Source organism: Lolium perenne, chromosome 1 (assembly GCF_019359855.2).
Source record: "Lolium perenne isolate Kyuss_39 chromosome 1, Kyuss_2.0, whole genome shotgun sequence".
In the NCBI taxonomy this organism is placed as follows: domain Eukaryota; kingdom Viridiplantae; phylum Streptophyta; class Magnoliopsida; order Poales; family Poaceae; genus Lolium; species Lolium perenne.
In genome coordinates this window covers 18,566,736-18,583,940 of record NC_067244.2, presented here as the reverse complement: position 1 = coordinate 18,583,940, position 17,205 = coordinate 18,566,736, and the positions used below count along the sequence as shown (strand labels likewise).

Below are 17,205 nucleotides of genomic sequence, written 5' to 3'. Positions count from 1 at the left end.
CCTTGGGTTCGACGGAGGAGGTGGCTCTCTTCTACGCCTGAGAGGGTCGGCTTGCGGTTGATGGTGGTGGATCTTTTGCCGCCATTTGGTAGTCTCACGAAATGACAAAATCTAGATTATAGTGTTCATTACTATTTATCAATGATGAAATTAAGATTTTTTTTATTTTTGCTGAGTTCAAAATACAGCATATTTCATTCTGAAAATTTACACATATGTAGAATACAATATTATTATCTATATCATGACATGTCTAGTCAGACAGGTCCCGCGGGCATAACTCTATGTAGAAGTCCGGCTCGGGCACGATCCGACATGGACGTCGTCCCTGAGCAGGTTGCAGACCATCCTCCTCCTGGAGCAGCCTCTTTATGTGCGTCGTCATCTTCCCGATGTCCTTCCTAGCCACCGCGGCCTGGGCACAACTGATGGAGGTGAAGGTGAGCTCCTTGTACGTGAGTGATATGCCGAGGTTGCGGCACGCGATGTAGATGCAGGCGGCGTAGACGGAGTCCCTGTTGCGTACGACCGGGCAGCAGCTTCCCTTGCCCTCTTTCGTCATCATCTTCTTGAACGTCTCCTTGGCCTGGTCCCGGACGGCGGCGACGAGGCCGAGCCGGTCCGCCATGTCAGCGATGGCGCGGCAGCCGTCGTCCAGGAGGTGGGCCTTGTCGCGGCGTCGAGCGGCAGGGCGTCCTTGCTGGCGGCGGAGGACTTCTTGGCATCGCTGGAGTAGGTGCTGATGCTGGAGAGCTTGGCGTCGAGAAATGGCTTGACGAGGACGCTGCTCGGTTCGCTGTGGTGGCGACTCGGGCCGCTCGTCGGTGATGTAGCGCGCTTCGAGGACGACCGCGCACGCGGTGCAGACGGTGTCGCCTGTGGTGTGGTTGATTACCACCACCGTCGCGCCGGCGCAGCCCGGGCAGTACCCCCACTCGTCCGCCGGCGAGCCGGACATGATTCGCCCAGAGGTAGCTACCTAGCTCGTCTTACCCTGTGGATGGATCGAGGTTTGCTGCAGCCCGACGTGTGAGGAAACAGATATGGATGGGAGACCGGGACGAGCAGCTATTTATAATAGTGGATGGTTACATACTTACATGGCTCGCGGCGTCAGTGTTCGACTCGGAGTCAGATATGGATGAAACAACACATACCGGGACACAGAGCAGTCTGATAGATGGCTCGCGGCGTCGTGTTCGAGTCGGAGTCTGATTGATTTCACGCCGAGTTTAGATACGTACGGTTCAAGAAAAACGGAAATCGATCCCTACCGTATTACTAGGAATATATAGCCTAGCTCCATATTACTAGGAACAAGAAAAACGGAAATCCCCACCGAGATGGCCCAGTCAGACTGGGACAGATTCATGGCCGACGACGAAGGTTTCCGGCACCACAAGACGCCGGAGACGAAGAAGAGGGCGGCGGAGGACGCGCCGGCGGACGCCTACTACACGGAGAAGAGGGTCAAGGCCAACTGCTGGGAGCGGTCCCAGGACGAGCACGTCGAAGCCGCCCGGGAAACCCAGCGTGCCCAGTCGATCTGGTACCAGAGATTCATGGCCGCATCCAACAGGGTCGCCGACTACCTCGCCGGCCTAAGCACCAAGGAACACTGGTCGCGCCTCTCGCGGCAGGCTGCCGATGCGGCGAAAAACGGGTTTGAGACCTTGCGTTTTTGGTGTGGTGGACGGAGACCTCGAAGACGACGACGATTCTTCACCCCTCGAGGTGGTTACCGGAACGTGATGAAGACGAAGAAAAGGTTTTAACTAGTGTAGTCATATGGTTCAAGATATATATATTATGGACTATATGCTTGTTTTTCATGTTTAATATCTTGTGATTGAATACGAGAATGTTGTTAATTCATATGCAATCTTTTCCTTCCTTTCTTAACTGAGAGGCGTATCAAGTTTCTCGGAAGGAAGTAGCAATGCATTAGGAAAATTAGTGTACTTTTCCCAACCATCCAAAGTTTCTCTTTACACCCGACGCCCTAGATCCTTTTCTATCTCGAACGCCTGCTACCTTCCGAGAAACTATATATGCTCCTCGACGACGATTCTCGAGGTCATTACCGGAACGTAATGAAGACAAAGAAAAGGTTTTAACTAGTGTAGTCATATGCCTCAAGATATATATATTATGGACTATATGCTTGTTTTTCATGTTTAATACGGAGTACTATCTTGTTGTTGAATACGAGAATGTTGTTAATTCATATGCAATCTTTTCCTTCCTTTCTTAACTGAGAGACGTATCAAGTTTCTCGGAAGGAAATAGCAATGCATTAGGAAACTTAGAGTACTTTTCCCAATCATCCAAAGTTTCTCTTTACACCCGACGCCCTAGATCCTTTTTTATGTCGAACGGCTGCTACCTCTTCTCATATTTACTTCTAAACCCGGTGGCACCCTCCTCCTTCTCCACCACAACGTTCATTGCCAGAAATAACGATGTTTAAATTCTGCAAAATGTAACATTTGTGAATGTCTTAAAACAACTTTTGGAATCATCTAGTATACATATTCTCTGGTATGTATGGACACCGGTGAAAATCACAGATACCGTCACTACAGGAATGGGGCTATATGCCGAGGGCCGGGAACCCTCGGCGTAGCATGCTTTGGCCCTCGGCGTAGGCTATGCCGAGGGCCGCCCTCGGCATAGCTCCTCGGCGTGTAAGTCCCTCGGCAAAGGCACTATCGCCGTCGGCGTAGCCCGGCCCTCGGCGTAGCACGCTACGCCGACGGCAAAACCCTCGGCATAGACTTTTAAAAAATTCAAATTTACCGTTTCCAAAAAAATTCAAAAAAAAAAAATTTCGAAAAAAAATATTTTTTTCTATATGCCGACGGCAAAACCCTAGGCATAGACATTTAAAATTTTTAAAATTTTAATTTCTTTTACACAATTTTTTCTTTTTTTTCTTTTTTTTACTTGTTTATCTTTCACCCAATACACTTTTAATTCTAACTACACTTAATCTTATGTCAAATTACAATCATGGTTAAACTTCCCAGTCGGTCACCCATCCTCACACTACTCTAGCCTCAGCACGCTTAACTTCTTGGTTCCATTCGGATGAGCTTCCATTATAGAATTGACACCTCTTGCTGATAATAATAGCATATCAACCCTATTAACCCTTGAACCGTGATGCACACTTCTTTATTTTTGAATCCCAAATAATTACTTAAGTAGACAACAATGAATATATATAAGTAATAATAATATTAAATTCAAATAAAAATAAAATGATTTATTTTTTGGTCTTTTTTTCTATTTAATATTGAATAATTAATATCTTTAAATCGGAAAATCAAAATTCCACAAATAATATGTCTAAATCGATCAGAAAAATGAGAGGAATCTAAATATAATATACATATCATCATTTGAACCTAAAAATTAGAGGAATCCAAATATGACGCCCAATTTGCCATGTGGCCAAAACAGCCCCCTCGCGAGATGCGAAATGGCCGTATCGGGCGGGCTGGTGCACCGTTCGCCAACACGCTAAACGGACAAAAATTAGCACATAAAGTGATGTGTTATAGACATAAAAATATTTTTTGCGGAATTTATTGAGTGACGGAAAGTGTACCCCTAGTTCAAATCCGGTCAGTTTCCAGCGGATTCGGCGGGACACCGCAGGAAGCTGCATGGATTCCCAGATAGCTAGCACGCACATATGGCATGTGATATGTGGTGCGAAGGCGGTGTCCTACCACTACGCGGAGGTCTCGCGCAATACTAAAATACGCCCCATGTAGCTGCTTCACAAAATAAACCCGTTTTGGCACCCCAAAAATGAAAAAACCATCGCCCATCGGTCGGATTGGAAATCCGCTCCCGAGGCCTTGCTTCCCATCCCAGGGACCACGCACATGCCAAATATGGCCTCGTTCCGACAAACTATGCGGTGTCACGGGCCGTTTCCTACTCATTTGCCCTAAAAGGCATAGAACTCCGGACGTGATAGCCCTGTTTGTGAAGGGTTTTCCAAAATAATTGCCGTATCCTAATTCCGACTTTTGGAGTGATTACTAGGACACATAAAATGACGCCACGCGGCTCCGCGGGATTTTCTGACTTTGTTTAAATTGTCATTTGGCCAAAACGGGCCCCCACGGAGATGCGGTATGTCCGTACCGGGCGCGCTGGTGCACCCGTTTACCATCGCGATAAACGGACAAAAATTGGCACATAAACTGATATGTCATAGACCTAAAAACATTTTTTGCGGAATTTATTGAGCGACGGAAAGTGTAGCCCTAGTTCAAATCCGGTCACTTTCCAGCGGATTCGGCGGGACACCGCAGGAAGCCGCATGGATTCCCAGATAGCTAGCGCGCACATATGGCATGTGATATGTGGTGCGAAGGCGGTGTCCTACCACTACGTAGAGGTCTCGCGCAATACTAATATGCGCCTTATGTAGTTTCTTCACAAAAAAAACCCGTTTTGGCACCCCGGAAATGAAAAAACCATCGCCCATGGGTCGGATTGGAAATCCGCTCCCGGGTCCTTGCTTCCCATCCCAGGGACCACGCACGTGCCAAATATGGCCTCGTTCCGACAAACTATGCGGTGTCACGGGCAGTTTCCTACTCATTTGCCCTAAAAGCCATAGAACTCCGGACGTGATAGCCCTGTTTATGAAGGGTTTTTCAAAATAATTGCCGTATCCTAATTCCGACTTTTGGAGTGGTTACTAGGACACATAAAATGACGCCATGCGGCTCCGCGGGATTTTCTGACTTTGTTTAAATTGTCATTTGGCCAAAAGGGGCCCCCACGGAGATGCGGTATGGCCGTACCGGGCGCGCTGGTGCACCCATTTACCATCGCGCTAAACGGACAAAAATTAGCACATAAACTGATATGTCATAGACCTAAAAACATTTTTTGCGGAATTTATTGAGCGAAGGAAAGTGTAGCCCTAGTTCAAATCCGCTCACTTTCCAGCGGATTCGGCGGGACACCGCAGGAAGCCGCATGGATTCCCAGATAGCTAGCACGCACATATGACATGTGATATGGGGTGCGAAGGCGGTGTCCTACCACTACGCAGAGGTCTCGCGCAATACTAAAATACGCCCCATGTAGTTCCTTCACAAAAAAAAACCTGTTTTGGCACCCCGAAAATGAAAAAACCATCGCCCATGGGTCGGATTGGAAATTCGCTCCCGGGGCCTTGCTTCCCATCCCAGGGACCACGCATGTGCCAAATATGGTCTCGTTCCGACAAACTATGCGGTGTCACGCGCCGTTTCCTACTCATTGCCCTAAAAGCCATAGAAATCCGGACTTGATAGCCCTGTTCGTGAAGGGTTTTCCAAAATAATTGTCGTATCCCAATTCCATCTTTTGAAGTGGTTACTAGGACACATAAAATGATGCCATGCGGCTCCGCGAGATATTCTGACTTCGTTTAAATTGCCATCTGGCTAAAACGGGAACCTGAGAACATATAAGAAAGTGATTGAATTGTTTCTATGTTAACATGTTATTCTACATGATTCAAATATGCATGATTTTGACATAAACGGATAGAAGATGTTTTTCTGAACATTTTGATACCTCATACGCATTTTTCTGACATCCTATGAATTAGTTATGATTTTTACAAAATTAGACAAATTTGAAAAATAGCCTACGCCGAGGGTGGCCGTCGGCGTAGCCCTGTCTACGCCTAGGGCCAAAGATATGCCGAGGGCTGCCCTCGGCGTAGAGGTCGCTACGCCGACGGCCACGTTTCGCCGAGTGTTGAAAGGGCAGGCTGGCCTGGCCGGGCCATACACCGACGGCCCCGACTTTTGGCCGTCGGCGTATAGCCTGGCCCTCGGCATAGCCTCCCATTCCTGTAGTGCGTCCATAACACTCAGCTGCCTGATTTACTCTTTGGCGAGGAAAATCTGAGACTGAGAGAGAAGCTTGAAACGGCAACTGGGGGAGATTACTGCTCTCCAGCATAGTGATCTGTGTATTTATGGATGGCCGAGTACCAGGATTGGAAGTCAAGAACCTATTGTCGGCGGGGAGAACGGATGGGCGTACAGACGCGGAGAAGGCCAAGAAAACAAGAGCACATGATGAGTGACAAACTAAAACTTGGGCATGTAACCTACGGTGGAATAATGGCCTCACTCTGTCCCCGTCGACCGTGCGCCGCTGCCAATTTGCCACGCCTTTCTCCGCGTACATCTTACAACATCTACGTATTAATCTGTACATGTTGATTCGTGTTAAAATAAATGAAGAGAATACAAGCTGAGTACATATGTGTGATGGAAGACTGGTCGATCCTTGGTTCATTTCTAAATTGGCAATGCACACGTTACATGGGCTCCGCACAACTTAAAAGCCATCAGCTTTGTTTTTTATAAGATTCATCTGCTAAAAATAGATTCAAAACATGACCAGCTGGAAAATATGTGATCCCACTTACACCTGCTTCAGCTGAATGAAGATATTTTTTTTTTCGAAATGGGATTACCCCGGCCTCTGCATCGGTTGATGCATACAGCCCTTTATTAATAGAACAAGCAAAAAGTTTACAATTCAAGGATCATCGAAATTCGCTACAAAGATCAACCATCGAAAAAAGAGGGAAAATCTAAGCGAGCTAGGCATGCTGCAATCTTCTAGTAGGCCGCCAAGTAGCCTGGTAGAAAATATCCTGGGCAACCATTCGAAGGCTTGGTATTTCCATTCCAATTTTCAACTGATTCCTCCTTGTCATAGAAAGAACACTTGGTATTTCCATTCCAATTTCGCTTTGCTAGATTATCGCGAGTCAAAAGGACCTTCTTGCTAAGGAACCACATGAAAATTTTAATTTTGAGTGGGATTTTAATTTTCCAAAGGTATTTACGAAGATATCTGGTCTGTCCATTTATCATATCACCATACATAGATTTAACAGTAAATTTCCCAGATTGAGTTAGCCCCCAAACAAACCTATCTTGTTCTTCATTTAAATTTATCTCCATTAATCTTTGGCACAGGTGTACCCATTGATCCCATTTATCACCAATAAGTCTTCTCCGAAAACCAATATTTAACGGAGTTGAACTCATAACATTTGCTACTGTATCATGTTTACGATGAACTATGTTGTATAATTGAGGATATTGTGATGCAAGAGTCTGATCACCCAGCCATTTGTCTTCCCAAAACCGCACACCCTCTCCATATCCAATCTCAAATTTTCCTCTACTAAAGAAATCCCCTTTAACTTTCATTAGTCCTTTCCAGAAAGGTGAATCAGTAGGTTTACTTTCAACTTCCGCCAAGGTTTTCTGCGAGAGATACTTGTTATTTAAAATCTGTTGCCACAAGCCCTCTTCGGAAAGTAGTTTGAATAACCATTTACTAAGTAGGCAAGAATTTTTAATCTCCAGAACTTCAATGCCAAGACCACCTTGGTCTTTAGGCCTGCAAATCATGCTCCACTTAGTTAGCCTGTATTTCTTTTTGTTTTCCTCACGTTGCCAAAAAAAGCGTGATCGGAAAAAGTCTAATCTCTTTCTTACCCCTTTAGGTAAATCAAAGAAAGATAACATAAACATTGGTAAACTAGTGAGCACCGAATTAATCAATACAAGGCGATCCCCATATGATAATAATTTGCCCGCCCAACACCCAAGTTTTCTTTCAAATCTACTTTCCACTGGATTCCATTCAGAGTTTTTTAATTTTCTATGATGAATTGGGATACCCAAATATCTGAAGGGCAAAGATCCTGATTCACAACCAAATAGTTGTTTATATTGCTCTTCTTCCTCCTTAGCTTTCCCAAAACAGAAAATCTCACTCTTATGAAAGTTTATTTTAAGACCAGATAATTCTTCAAAGAATCGTAGAATAAGTTTCATATTTAGCGCCTTTTCAAAATCATGCTCCAAGAAGAGTATCGTGTCATCAGCATATTGCAGTATGGATATTCCACCGTCAACTAAATGAGGGATAAGACCACCTATCTGACCATCCTCTTTCGCTCTTGCTATAAGTATGGCCAGCATATCTGCAATAATATTAAACAACATAGGTGACAACGGATCACCCTGTCGAAGACCCTTCATGGTTTGAAAATAATGACCAATGTCATCATTGACTTTGATCCCAACACTTCCTCCCATAACAAATTGTTTGATGAGATGACACCATTTAGGATCAAAACCTTTCATACGCATAACTTGTTGAAGAAAAGGCCATTTAACCTTGTCATATGCCTTCTCAAAATCAATTTTAAAAATCACCCCATCCATTTTCTTCCGATGAAGTTCATGAATGGTTTCATGTAGGACAACTACTCCCTCCAGAATATGTCTTCCTGGCATGAATGCCGACTGTGTAGGGCTAATAACTTTTTCAGCAACAGTATTAGCTCTAATAGTAGCGACTTTCGTGAATATTTTAAAACTCACATTGAGAAGACAGATAGGTCTGTATTGCTGAATTTGAATTGCATTCTCCTTCTTAGGAAGCAAGGTGATAACACCAAAGTTCAGCTTGAACAACTGTAATTCCCCTGAATGCAGTTGTTTGAACATTGACATTAAATCATCCTTGATTACTTCCCAGAAGGTTTGGTAGAACTCAGCCGGAAAACCATCAGGACCCGGAGATTTATTTAACTCCATTTGAAAAATAGCATCCTTGACTTCCTTCTCTGTGAATTCAGCAACAAGAATGTTATTCTCCTCTTGGGTTAATTGCGGAATATCCTGTGTATATTCCTCACTCAGTGTGAGAGTAGAATTGGCTGGCTCTCCAAACAAATTCTTATAATAATCAGAGATGTAAGATTTTAAATTTTCATCACCCACTATGGTTCCTTCTTCTTGTTCTAATTGAAATTTTTTCTTTCTTCTATGCTTGCCATTTGCAATTAGATGAAAATACTTAGTATTATTTCCCCCTTCTTGAATATATTTGACCTTAGCCCTTTGTGCCCATTTAGACTCTTCATCCCTACGAAGTTTAGTTAAATCATCATTAGCCTTTCTAAGTTTTACTCTCTCATCATCATCCAGAGGACTAAACTCTGCTTTCAAATCTAGTTCATCAATTAAAGCAAGCAATTTCTCCTTTTGTTTCTTATATTGTCCACTTAAACATTTGGCCCATCCTTTAAGAAACCGCCTCAAGTGTCTGATTTTATTCTGCCAAATGGCAATAGGAGAATTCCCTCTTGTCTCAGCCTCCCATTCGGCTCTCAATATCTCATAAAAATTCTCATGCTTGAACCATGAAAGTTCAAAAGAAAAGTGAGATTTGTTGCCAAGATGGGCATGGTTACCCGAGTCAATTAACAAGGGAGCATGATCCGAGCCAGTCCTTGTCAAGGCTCTAACTGTGACTAACGGGAATTTTTGCTCCCACTCAACTGTCGAAAGGATACGATCTAGTTTCTCAAAAGTTGGGTTTTCCTTTCGATTAGCCCAAGTGAATTGCCTACCTGAGAGAGCAATCTCTCGCAGGTTTAGGCTCTCAATAATGGCATTAAAAATGAAAGGCCAATGCGGCTTAAAATTATCATTATTCTTGTCCTCTTTTCTTCTCAATATATTAAAATCTCCTCCAATGAGGGAAGGTATGGATCCCGAATCGCCCATTCTGGCTAGTTCAGCTAGAAATTCTGCTTTATGGGCATCTTGAGCAGCACCATAGACAGGCACCAATACCCACTCAAAACCATCATGTTTACATTTAACATGTAGTTTGGCACCAATAGCTGAATGAAGATATAGACATAAAGGGGACGTTATATTTTTGTATCCAATAGTGAAAAATACATTGAATCGACATGCAGAGATATTTTGCTTATTGCTTATCAGTCTGTACTCACAAATATGGAAATGAGATTAAAAAAATTGAGGCCAAATATATAACTGCCAACCCAGGAGATCATATATGCAGCTTCAGATACTCTTTATGCCGCCACAGTAATCATGCAAATCTTGCAGCCTGATTTCATGAAGGGGCCTGAGCGATATGTGTCTTCTATTTGAGAGCGCTTGATATACCTGCTGCATTGTCGGCCGGGCTTTTGGGTTGACTTGCAGGCAAGCAAAAGCCAACAGAGCAACCAAAATGACAGCCTTCTCCTCGTCGATGCTCGACGGTGATGCAATGCGTTGATCCAGGACGTCCTTGAGCTTTGCCGGCTGCTCTGTTCGGCAAAAGAACGGGAGGAGTAGATCACCTGGGTGCTTTCCCATAACAACTTTCAGCGCAACCACGCCGAAGCTGTACACATCACACTTCTCAGTTAACACCATAGTGGATGATAATTCTGTGATAGGAAATAAAAGTAGTCAGCTATATAGTCAGAACAGAACCCATTCTTATGTCTATGTTATGAATCACTTTTTCATACAGTATTAGTTAAAGTTTCAGAATGGATTAAGCCTGCATATACCTGGGGCTATGTACCCACATGTACCTGCAAAGATAGTGCTCCAGCTTGAGTAACCGTTCTTGATCTTCCTCGCCATGCCAAAGTCCGAGACATAAGCTTTGTAATCGAGGTCCAGAAGAATATTGCTGCTTTTTATGTCACGATGCACAATCGGATCATCACAATCATGGTGCAAGTAGGAGAGAGCTTGAGCTACGTCCCTGACAACAGCGACTCTCCTGGGCCAATCCAGCTCCTTTGCTAGCTCTTGCTCGTGCAGAATGGATGATAAACTTCCCCTCTCGATAAGATCATACACAAGGAATTTGCAGTGGGAATGGGAACAGAAGCCATACAGTTTGACTATGCATCGGTGCCTGATTTTCGTCAGCACTTCAATCTCGGCATGAAATGTTCCCTCGTCACTGTATTCTTCCATTAAGTGGAGGAGTTTGACGGCAAAGATAACCCCGCTGTCAAGCTCAACCTTGAAGACAGATCCATATCCCCCAACGCCAATGCAGTATTTCTCATCGAAATCTTCTATTGCACTGATTATGTCTTCGAATGCGATCTTCCCATCGAAGTTCCATATGGAAAATATATTTCCAGACTTGATTTTGCTGCTACTTTTTATTGATTTTGTTCTCCGGCGAACAACCACGATGCTTGCTATTATTAGGCAACCGAAGGAAAAGGGAGTAACAAAAGCAAGAAGTAACATCAAATTTGGGCGTTTAATGCTTTCTTGTTTGCTACCAACCTTTGGTGATTCACATGGAGTCAAGTTATATTGTGACTCGCCGCATAAAGCCATATTATGATCAAGTGAAAGAATGGTCACTGCTGCAGGGATAGATGTATACCAAACTCTGCCAGTCAAACTGTTATATGATAAATTCAGGTTGCGCAGATTGTATAGCATAGAAAGATTCACTGGGATAGCACCACTTAGAGCATTTCTACTCAAATCCAGCTCATGTAGGCCGGTAAGATGCCCAAGTTCTTGTGGTATTTCCCCTGTCAGTAAGTTGTTTGATATGAGTATCTACAATAAAGAGTGACAGTGTCCTATCTCAGGTGGAATGCCTCCTGAAAGTTGATTGCCACTTAGGTGCAGACGTGAGAGAAGAACAAGAGATCCTAACCCTGGTGGTAGTATGCCATTAAGCTGATTGGACTGGAGGGCAAGTATTGTTAGAGAGATCAATTTCGACAAGGTCGAAGGAATGGAACCATTTATTTGATTATGAGAAAGATCTAAGTATTGTAAACTCGTTAGATTTCCAATGCTTCTAGGAATAGAACCATTGATTTGACTGTTGGAAATATCTATCAATTCTAAATTCTTCAGATTTATCAAACTAGGAGGGATGGGTCCTTCAGAGAACAGATTGTAAGAGAGCGTGATTGAGGTTAGTTTTGTACAATTACCTATAGATGGTGGGATAGATCCATCAAGAAGATTAAAGGATAGATCCAAGTATTCAAGCTTTGCAAGAGCACCAATGTTTGATGGAATTCGGCCAGAGATAGCGTTGCCCATGAGGTCCAGATGGACAAGATGACGCAAGCCTGCAAAAAAAATTATGATCATAAAATTGTGCAGAGACAAGATGGCGAAATATGTTGTTTAACTTATGGTCTACAAAATTTAATGTGGTCAAATTTTGGAAAGAAAAATGGGGCACGGAGTCCAGCAAAGCTGTTGCAACTTAAGCTGAGCATCTTTCGATCATCTAGCGAATCAATTGTAAAACATACATTTACAACATGTGTGAATTGTATGATACAAGATCGAGAGAGGTCTGTTTCTGAAGTTACCTATGAATCGTGGGATGGATCCACTGAGGTCATTGTCGGATAGATCCAAGTACACGAGCTCGGCAAGGCCACCAATGGATGACGGGATTGAGCCCGAGAGAGAGTTGTGACTGAGGTCGAGATAGGCAAGATGAGGCAAGCCTGTAAAACTGATCATCTTTAAATTGTACGGAAAGATAATATAGAAAAATATGCTGCATAATTTAAGATCTACACAACTTTATATGGTCAGATTTTGGCAAATTTGCAGGTGGAAAGTCAAGTAAAGCTGTTGAAATTTAAGCTGGGAATGTTTAAATCATATAGTAAGCGAATTGTAAAACAGATGTGTACAACATGTGTGAACTATATGCATGATAGATCACGAGAGATCAGTTTTCTAAAAGTTACCTACTAGGCCAATTGTAGTAGGGATGTGTACTACATGTGTGAATTGCATGACAGATCGAGTTAGATCAGTTCTCAAATTACCTATAGATGGTGGGATAGATCCATCAAGATGATTAAAGGATAGATCCAAGTATTCGAGCTTTGCAAGAGCACCAATATTTGATGGGATTCGGCCAGAGATAGCGTTATTACTGAGGCCGAGATGGGCAAGATGAGGCAAGCCTGCAAAAAAATTATCATCTTTAAATAGTGCAGAGACAAAGTTGTTTCACTTATATTGTGGTCAAATTTTAGAAAAAAAAATTGGAGGCACGGAGTCAAGCAAAGCTGCTGCAACTTAAGGTGAGCATCTTTCAATTTCATCTAGCAAATCAATTGTAAAACAGACATGTACAACATGTATGAATTGTATGATACTAGATCGAGAGGGGCCTGTTTCTAAAGTTACCTATGGATGGTGGGATAGATCCATTGAGGCCGTTGTAGGATAGATCCAAGAACACGAGCTCGGAGAGACTCCAAGTGGATGACGGGATTGTGCCTGAGAGAGAGTTGCCTCTGAGGTCCAGATACAGAAGATGGGGGAACTCCGCAAAGTGGAGCCTGTCCAACGTGCCATTTAAAGGTGAGCCACACATCGAAACCGAAATATTTGACACAACTGGGACACGATCACCCTGGTAGCGGCCACGGGGCCCTGTGGTGCTGCAGTCAACCCCAGTCCAGTTACATGGACTGGTTTCCTTTGTCCATGAGTCCAGACAAGAGCTCCCTCCTTCTAGTAGGCCAGATTTCCACTTGAGAAGTGCCTCAGCCTGCCGATCTAGTGGCGACTGCGTAGAATTTGAGGCACAATAAAGGTGTGGCAAGGCAAGCAGCAAGAGCAACTGCCCCAAGGCTAGGAGAAGGCTCATAGCGTGCAGGTCTGGTGTAGGCGAGGGTCCAAAGCACACATACATTGGATACATGGATATATAGTCTGGTTGATCTCGTTGATTGTTCCAAAGAAAATAGCCCATGCTTGGCCAGATTGTGGAGCAGATTCCCCGAAGGACCGCCGTGGAAGAACTTGTTACATTCTGCTCCACAGAAGCACGCATCAATGACCGGATTGTTTTCTTTTCCCGCATACTGAATGAAGACAACCGCTGCTGAATAGTCTGTGGCCCTGCAGGAACAAGACGTCAGACAAGTCACAACCTGTACAGTTTAGTCGACTTTGTTGCTGGATTGAATCCAGAAGAAGTGTCTGGAGACTGAAGACTACAATCATGAGCACAGTATCGAAGACCTCACTCGCAGGTCGCAGCCCCTTCCGCAAAAGAGGTCGAACCAGATAATTCGAGCCAAGAAAGATCTGTATATCCACATCGACTTTTTTCAGTAGTTCTTTCTTCTGGCACTTGACAGATGCAAGATTTGCTGGTCCTGGATTCATCAAACCTTGCAACCGCGCGCATTGTGCCGCGGCGGAGAATGGTGATTGACCGCAACCTGTAGTTAACAATCGATTTTATTACAGGAATGCGGCTGAATTGAATTCCAGAAAAAAAGAATTGAATTCCAGAAAGCCACGCTCTCGCACTGATACCTGCTCGTGCCTCGTGGTCGTGGCACCTTCGATACGTAGTCCTCCACGGAGACAGTCGAGAGGGGTGAGGTCATGGACAAGGCCAACGGAGCCTGACCTGAGACACCAAGGTTTGGCTATTAGAGTGGAAGGTGGGGGAGCTCGCAGATGGGGCGACGGGGTGGTCACGGTGGTGATCGAGGCAATGGTTGTTCGCTGGGGCCCGTCGTCGGAGCGCACCAAGGAGAGGGGCGCCGCCACGCCGGAGAGGCACAAGGAGGGGAAGGCCCTGGGCATTCCGCCAGTTCGCCGCGCTATTGGGCCCGGCCTATTTCTTTCCGCTACAAATATCCGCCCCATTGCGTTTATTTTCTTTTTCTTTCTTTTATTTGTAAATTTCGTTTTTATTACTTTCTTAATTTTTATAATAAATTTTACACAGTATTGCTCTGTTTTTAGTACAAAAAATAATATAAAGATGCACAAAACATTTTATTTTGACATGGATTTTTTTTTATAAGATTTGTATATTTATTCCTATACACGTGAGCATTCGTACAGATGTATGTGAAAATATATTTCTTATAACACGTAAGTTTTCTATTTATAAAGTCATATCAGTAAACTAATACAATTTTCAAGATTTATAAAATATAATAAATACACTTTTTAATGGGTTGTGCTAAATATGAAATTTGTTCCATGGTGGGTGATTTCTTCAAACACAATGTTTCTTGTGATATGTTTTTAATTACGGATGGCACAAGGTGTCTAGCTAACCAGACTATAGTTGCTTGCATAAATGAGTGAAGTGCAATAAATAAAAATAGTGATAATGAAATAGGTCTAGGGAAGAGCTTCACCTACAACCTAGAACAAATTTGAGTGGTACTAAGACACTCACGATTGTTAGTAAGACAAGATACAAAGGTACCCTCAAAAAAAAGACAAGATACAAAGGTTATTTGGTAAATATACGTGGATGATAAATCTATAGGACGCCTCATCAGTCATTCCACTACTTTTTCATCGAAGTTTCAATGGTCACTAGTGGAAAATAGGGCTTTCGTGGGAGCCATTTGTCGCGGGCGCGCCTGCACCCGCGACAAATGGGGTGGCCACGTCGCTCCGAAGCCGGCAGAGCCTTTTGTCGCAGCCTTTTGTCGCGGGCCGTATTACGACCCGCGACAAAAGGGGTCGGCACCCCTTTTGTCGTGGGTCGTAATACGGCCCGCGACAAAAGGGCCATGCCTTTATATATAGACACGCAGCCAGCCCCCCACCTCATTTTTTCCTTGGTGGTGAAGGTGGAGGTGTATGCTAGCTCATTTTTTATACATGTGCACAAGAGGTGTTTGATGGAATGCTTGTGAGAGGGATGTCACTTGATTTTATTTGATAAGATTTCTCCTCTTTTTGATCCTAAAAGGTTAGCAACTATTTTCTCGACTATATATGCATAGTCCGTACAATACTAATTTTAGCAAGGTGATTGCATCTGATACATACATAATTGTACTTATGATGCAGATGAGTCATCCATGGATGTACGGTAACCGATGTGCTCCCGCTTTCAGAGAGGGCGTGAATTCTTTCCTGCTTGTGGCCGAGGCCAACAAGTCGAAGCAAGGTTTTATGTATTGTCCATGTCTAAAATGTAAGAACGAGAAGGATTACTCTTCCTCAAGAGACATTAAGAGCCACCTGCTTTGGTTTGGATTCATGTCCAGCTATAATGTTTGGACCAAGCACGGAGAAGAAGGGGTTATGATGGAAGACGGCGATGAAGAAGAAGATAATGATGACCAGTACCGATCTATGTTCTCTGAATGCGATGATACCGCAATGGACGACAATGAAGAAGAAGGAGGTGAAGAACAGGCATCAGATGATCCTGTTGATGATGATCTTCGTCGGGCCATTTCTGATGCAAGAAGAGACTGTGGCACGGATAAGGAGAGGTTGCAGTTCGACAAGATGTTAGAGGACCACCACAAATTGTTGTACCCAGGTTGTGAAGATGGGCAGAGAAAGCTGGGTAGCATATTGGAATTGCTGAAATGGAAGACAGAGGTCGGTGTGACTGACTCGGGATTTGAGAAATTGATGATAATATTAAAGAAGCTGTTTCCAAGAAATAATGAATTGCCCGTCAGTACATATGAAGCAAAGAAGCTTGTCTGTCCTCTAGGATTAGATGTGCAGAAGATACATGCATGCATTAATGACTGTATCCTCTACCGCGGTGAGAAGTACGAGAATTTGAATAAATGTCCGATATGTGGTGCATTGCGGTATAAGATCAGAAAAGATGACCCTGGTGATGTTGAGGGCGAGCCACCCAGGAAGAGGGTTCCTACGAAGGTGATGTGGTATGCTCCAATAATACCACGGTTGAAACGTTTGTTCAGAAACAAAGAGCATGCCAAGTTGTTGCGATGGCACATGGAAGAACGTAAGAAAGACGCGATGTTGAGGCACCCCGCTGGTGGTCGGCAGTGGAGGAACATCGGGAGAGAGTTCCCGGATTTTGCAGGTGAGGCAAGGAACTTATACTTTGGTCTAAGTACAGATGGCATGAATCCTTTTAGGGAGCAGAGCTGCAGTCACAGCACCTGGCCTGTGACTTTATGTATCTACAACCTTCCTCCTTGGTTGTGCATGAAGCGGAAGTTCATTATGATGCCAGTGCTTATCCAAGGCCCAAAGCAACCCGGCAACGACATTGATGTGTACCTAAGGCCATTAGTTGATGAACTTTTGGAGTTGTGGGCCAAACTAGCTGTACGTGTGTGGGATGAGCACACCGAGCAAGAATTTGACCTACGAGTGTTGCTATTCGTAACCATCAATGATTGGCCTACTCTTAGTAACATTTCAGGACAGACGAACAAAGGATACAACGCATGCACACACTGTTTAGATGAGACTGAATGATATGGGCACGGAGGCCTATGTGGAGCCCAATTTCAGGACTCCACCAACCTAGATGGTACGCCATCGA

The 17,205-nt window shown here is 43.9% G+C and overlaps 1 protein-coding gene and 1 pseudogene across 1 annotated transcript; both read right to left on the bottom strand.

Moving 5' to 3' along the window:
* Positions 1–253: 253 nt before the first annotated feature.
* LOC127328622 (transcription initiation factor IIB-like) lies at positions 254–1,022 on the bottom strand (annotated as a pseudogene).
* An 8,504-nt stretch (positions 1,023–9,526) lies between these two features.
* Positions 9,527–14,438, bottom strand: LOC127342872 (uncharacterized). The gene is made up of 8 exons (XM_051368894.2): positions 14,223–14,438; positions 13,923–14,125; positions 13,080–13,799; positions 12,713–12,853; positions 12,242–12,382; positions 11,852–11,992; positions 10,439–11,437; positions 9,527–10,312 (listed from the first exon to the last, which is right to left on the bottom strand). Exons 3-8 carry the CDS (start codon positions 13,759–13,761, stop codon positions 9,939–9,941), a joined length of 2,478 nt encoding a protein of 825 aa, XP_051224854.1. The 5' UTR covers positions 13,762–13,799; positions 13,923–14,125; positions 14,223–14,438; the 3' UTR covers positions 9,527–9,938.
* Positions 14,439–17,205: the final 2,767 nt, after the last annotated feature.

Coding starts and splice junctions, on each gene's coding strand:
- LOC127342872 (XM_051368894.2), bottom strand. CDS start 13,761: ATGCGGGAAAAGAAAACAATCCGGTCATTGATGCGTGCTTCTGTGGAG. Junction 12,854..13,079: donor ATCTATCCCACCATCCATAG/GTAACTTTAGAA, acceptor ATTTTTTTGCAG/GCTTGCCTCATCTTGCCCAT. Junction 11,438..11,851: donor ATCTATCCCACCATCTATAG/GTAATTGTACAA, acceptor ACTTACTGACAG/GGGAAATACCACAAGAACTT.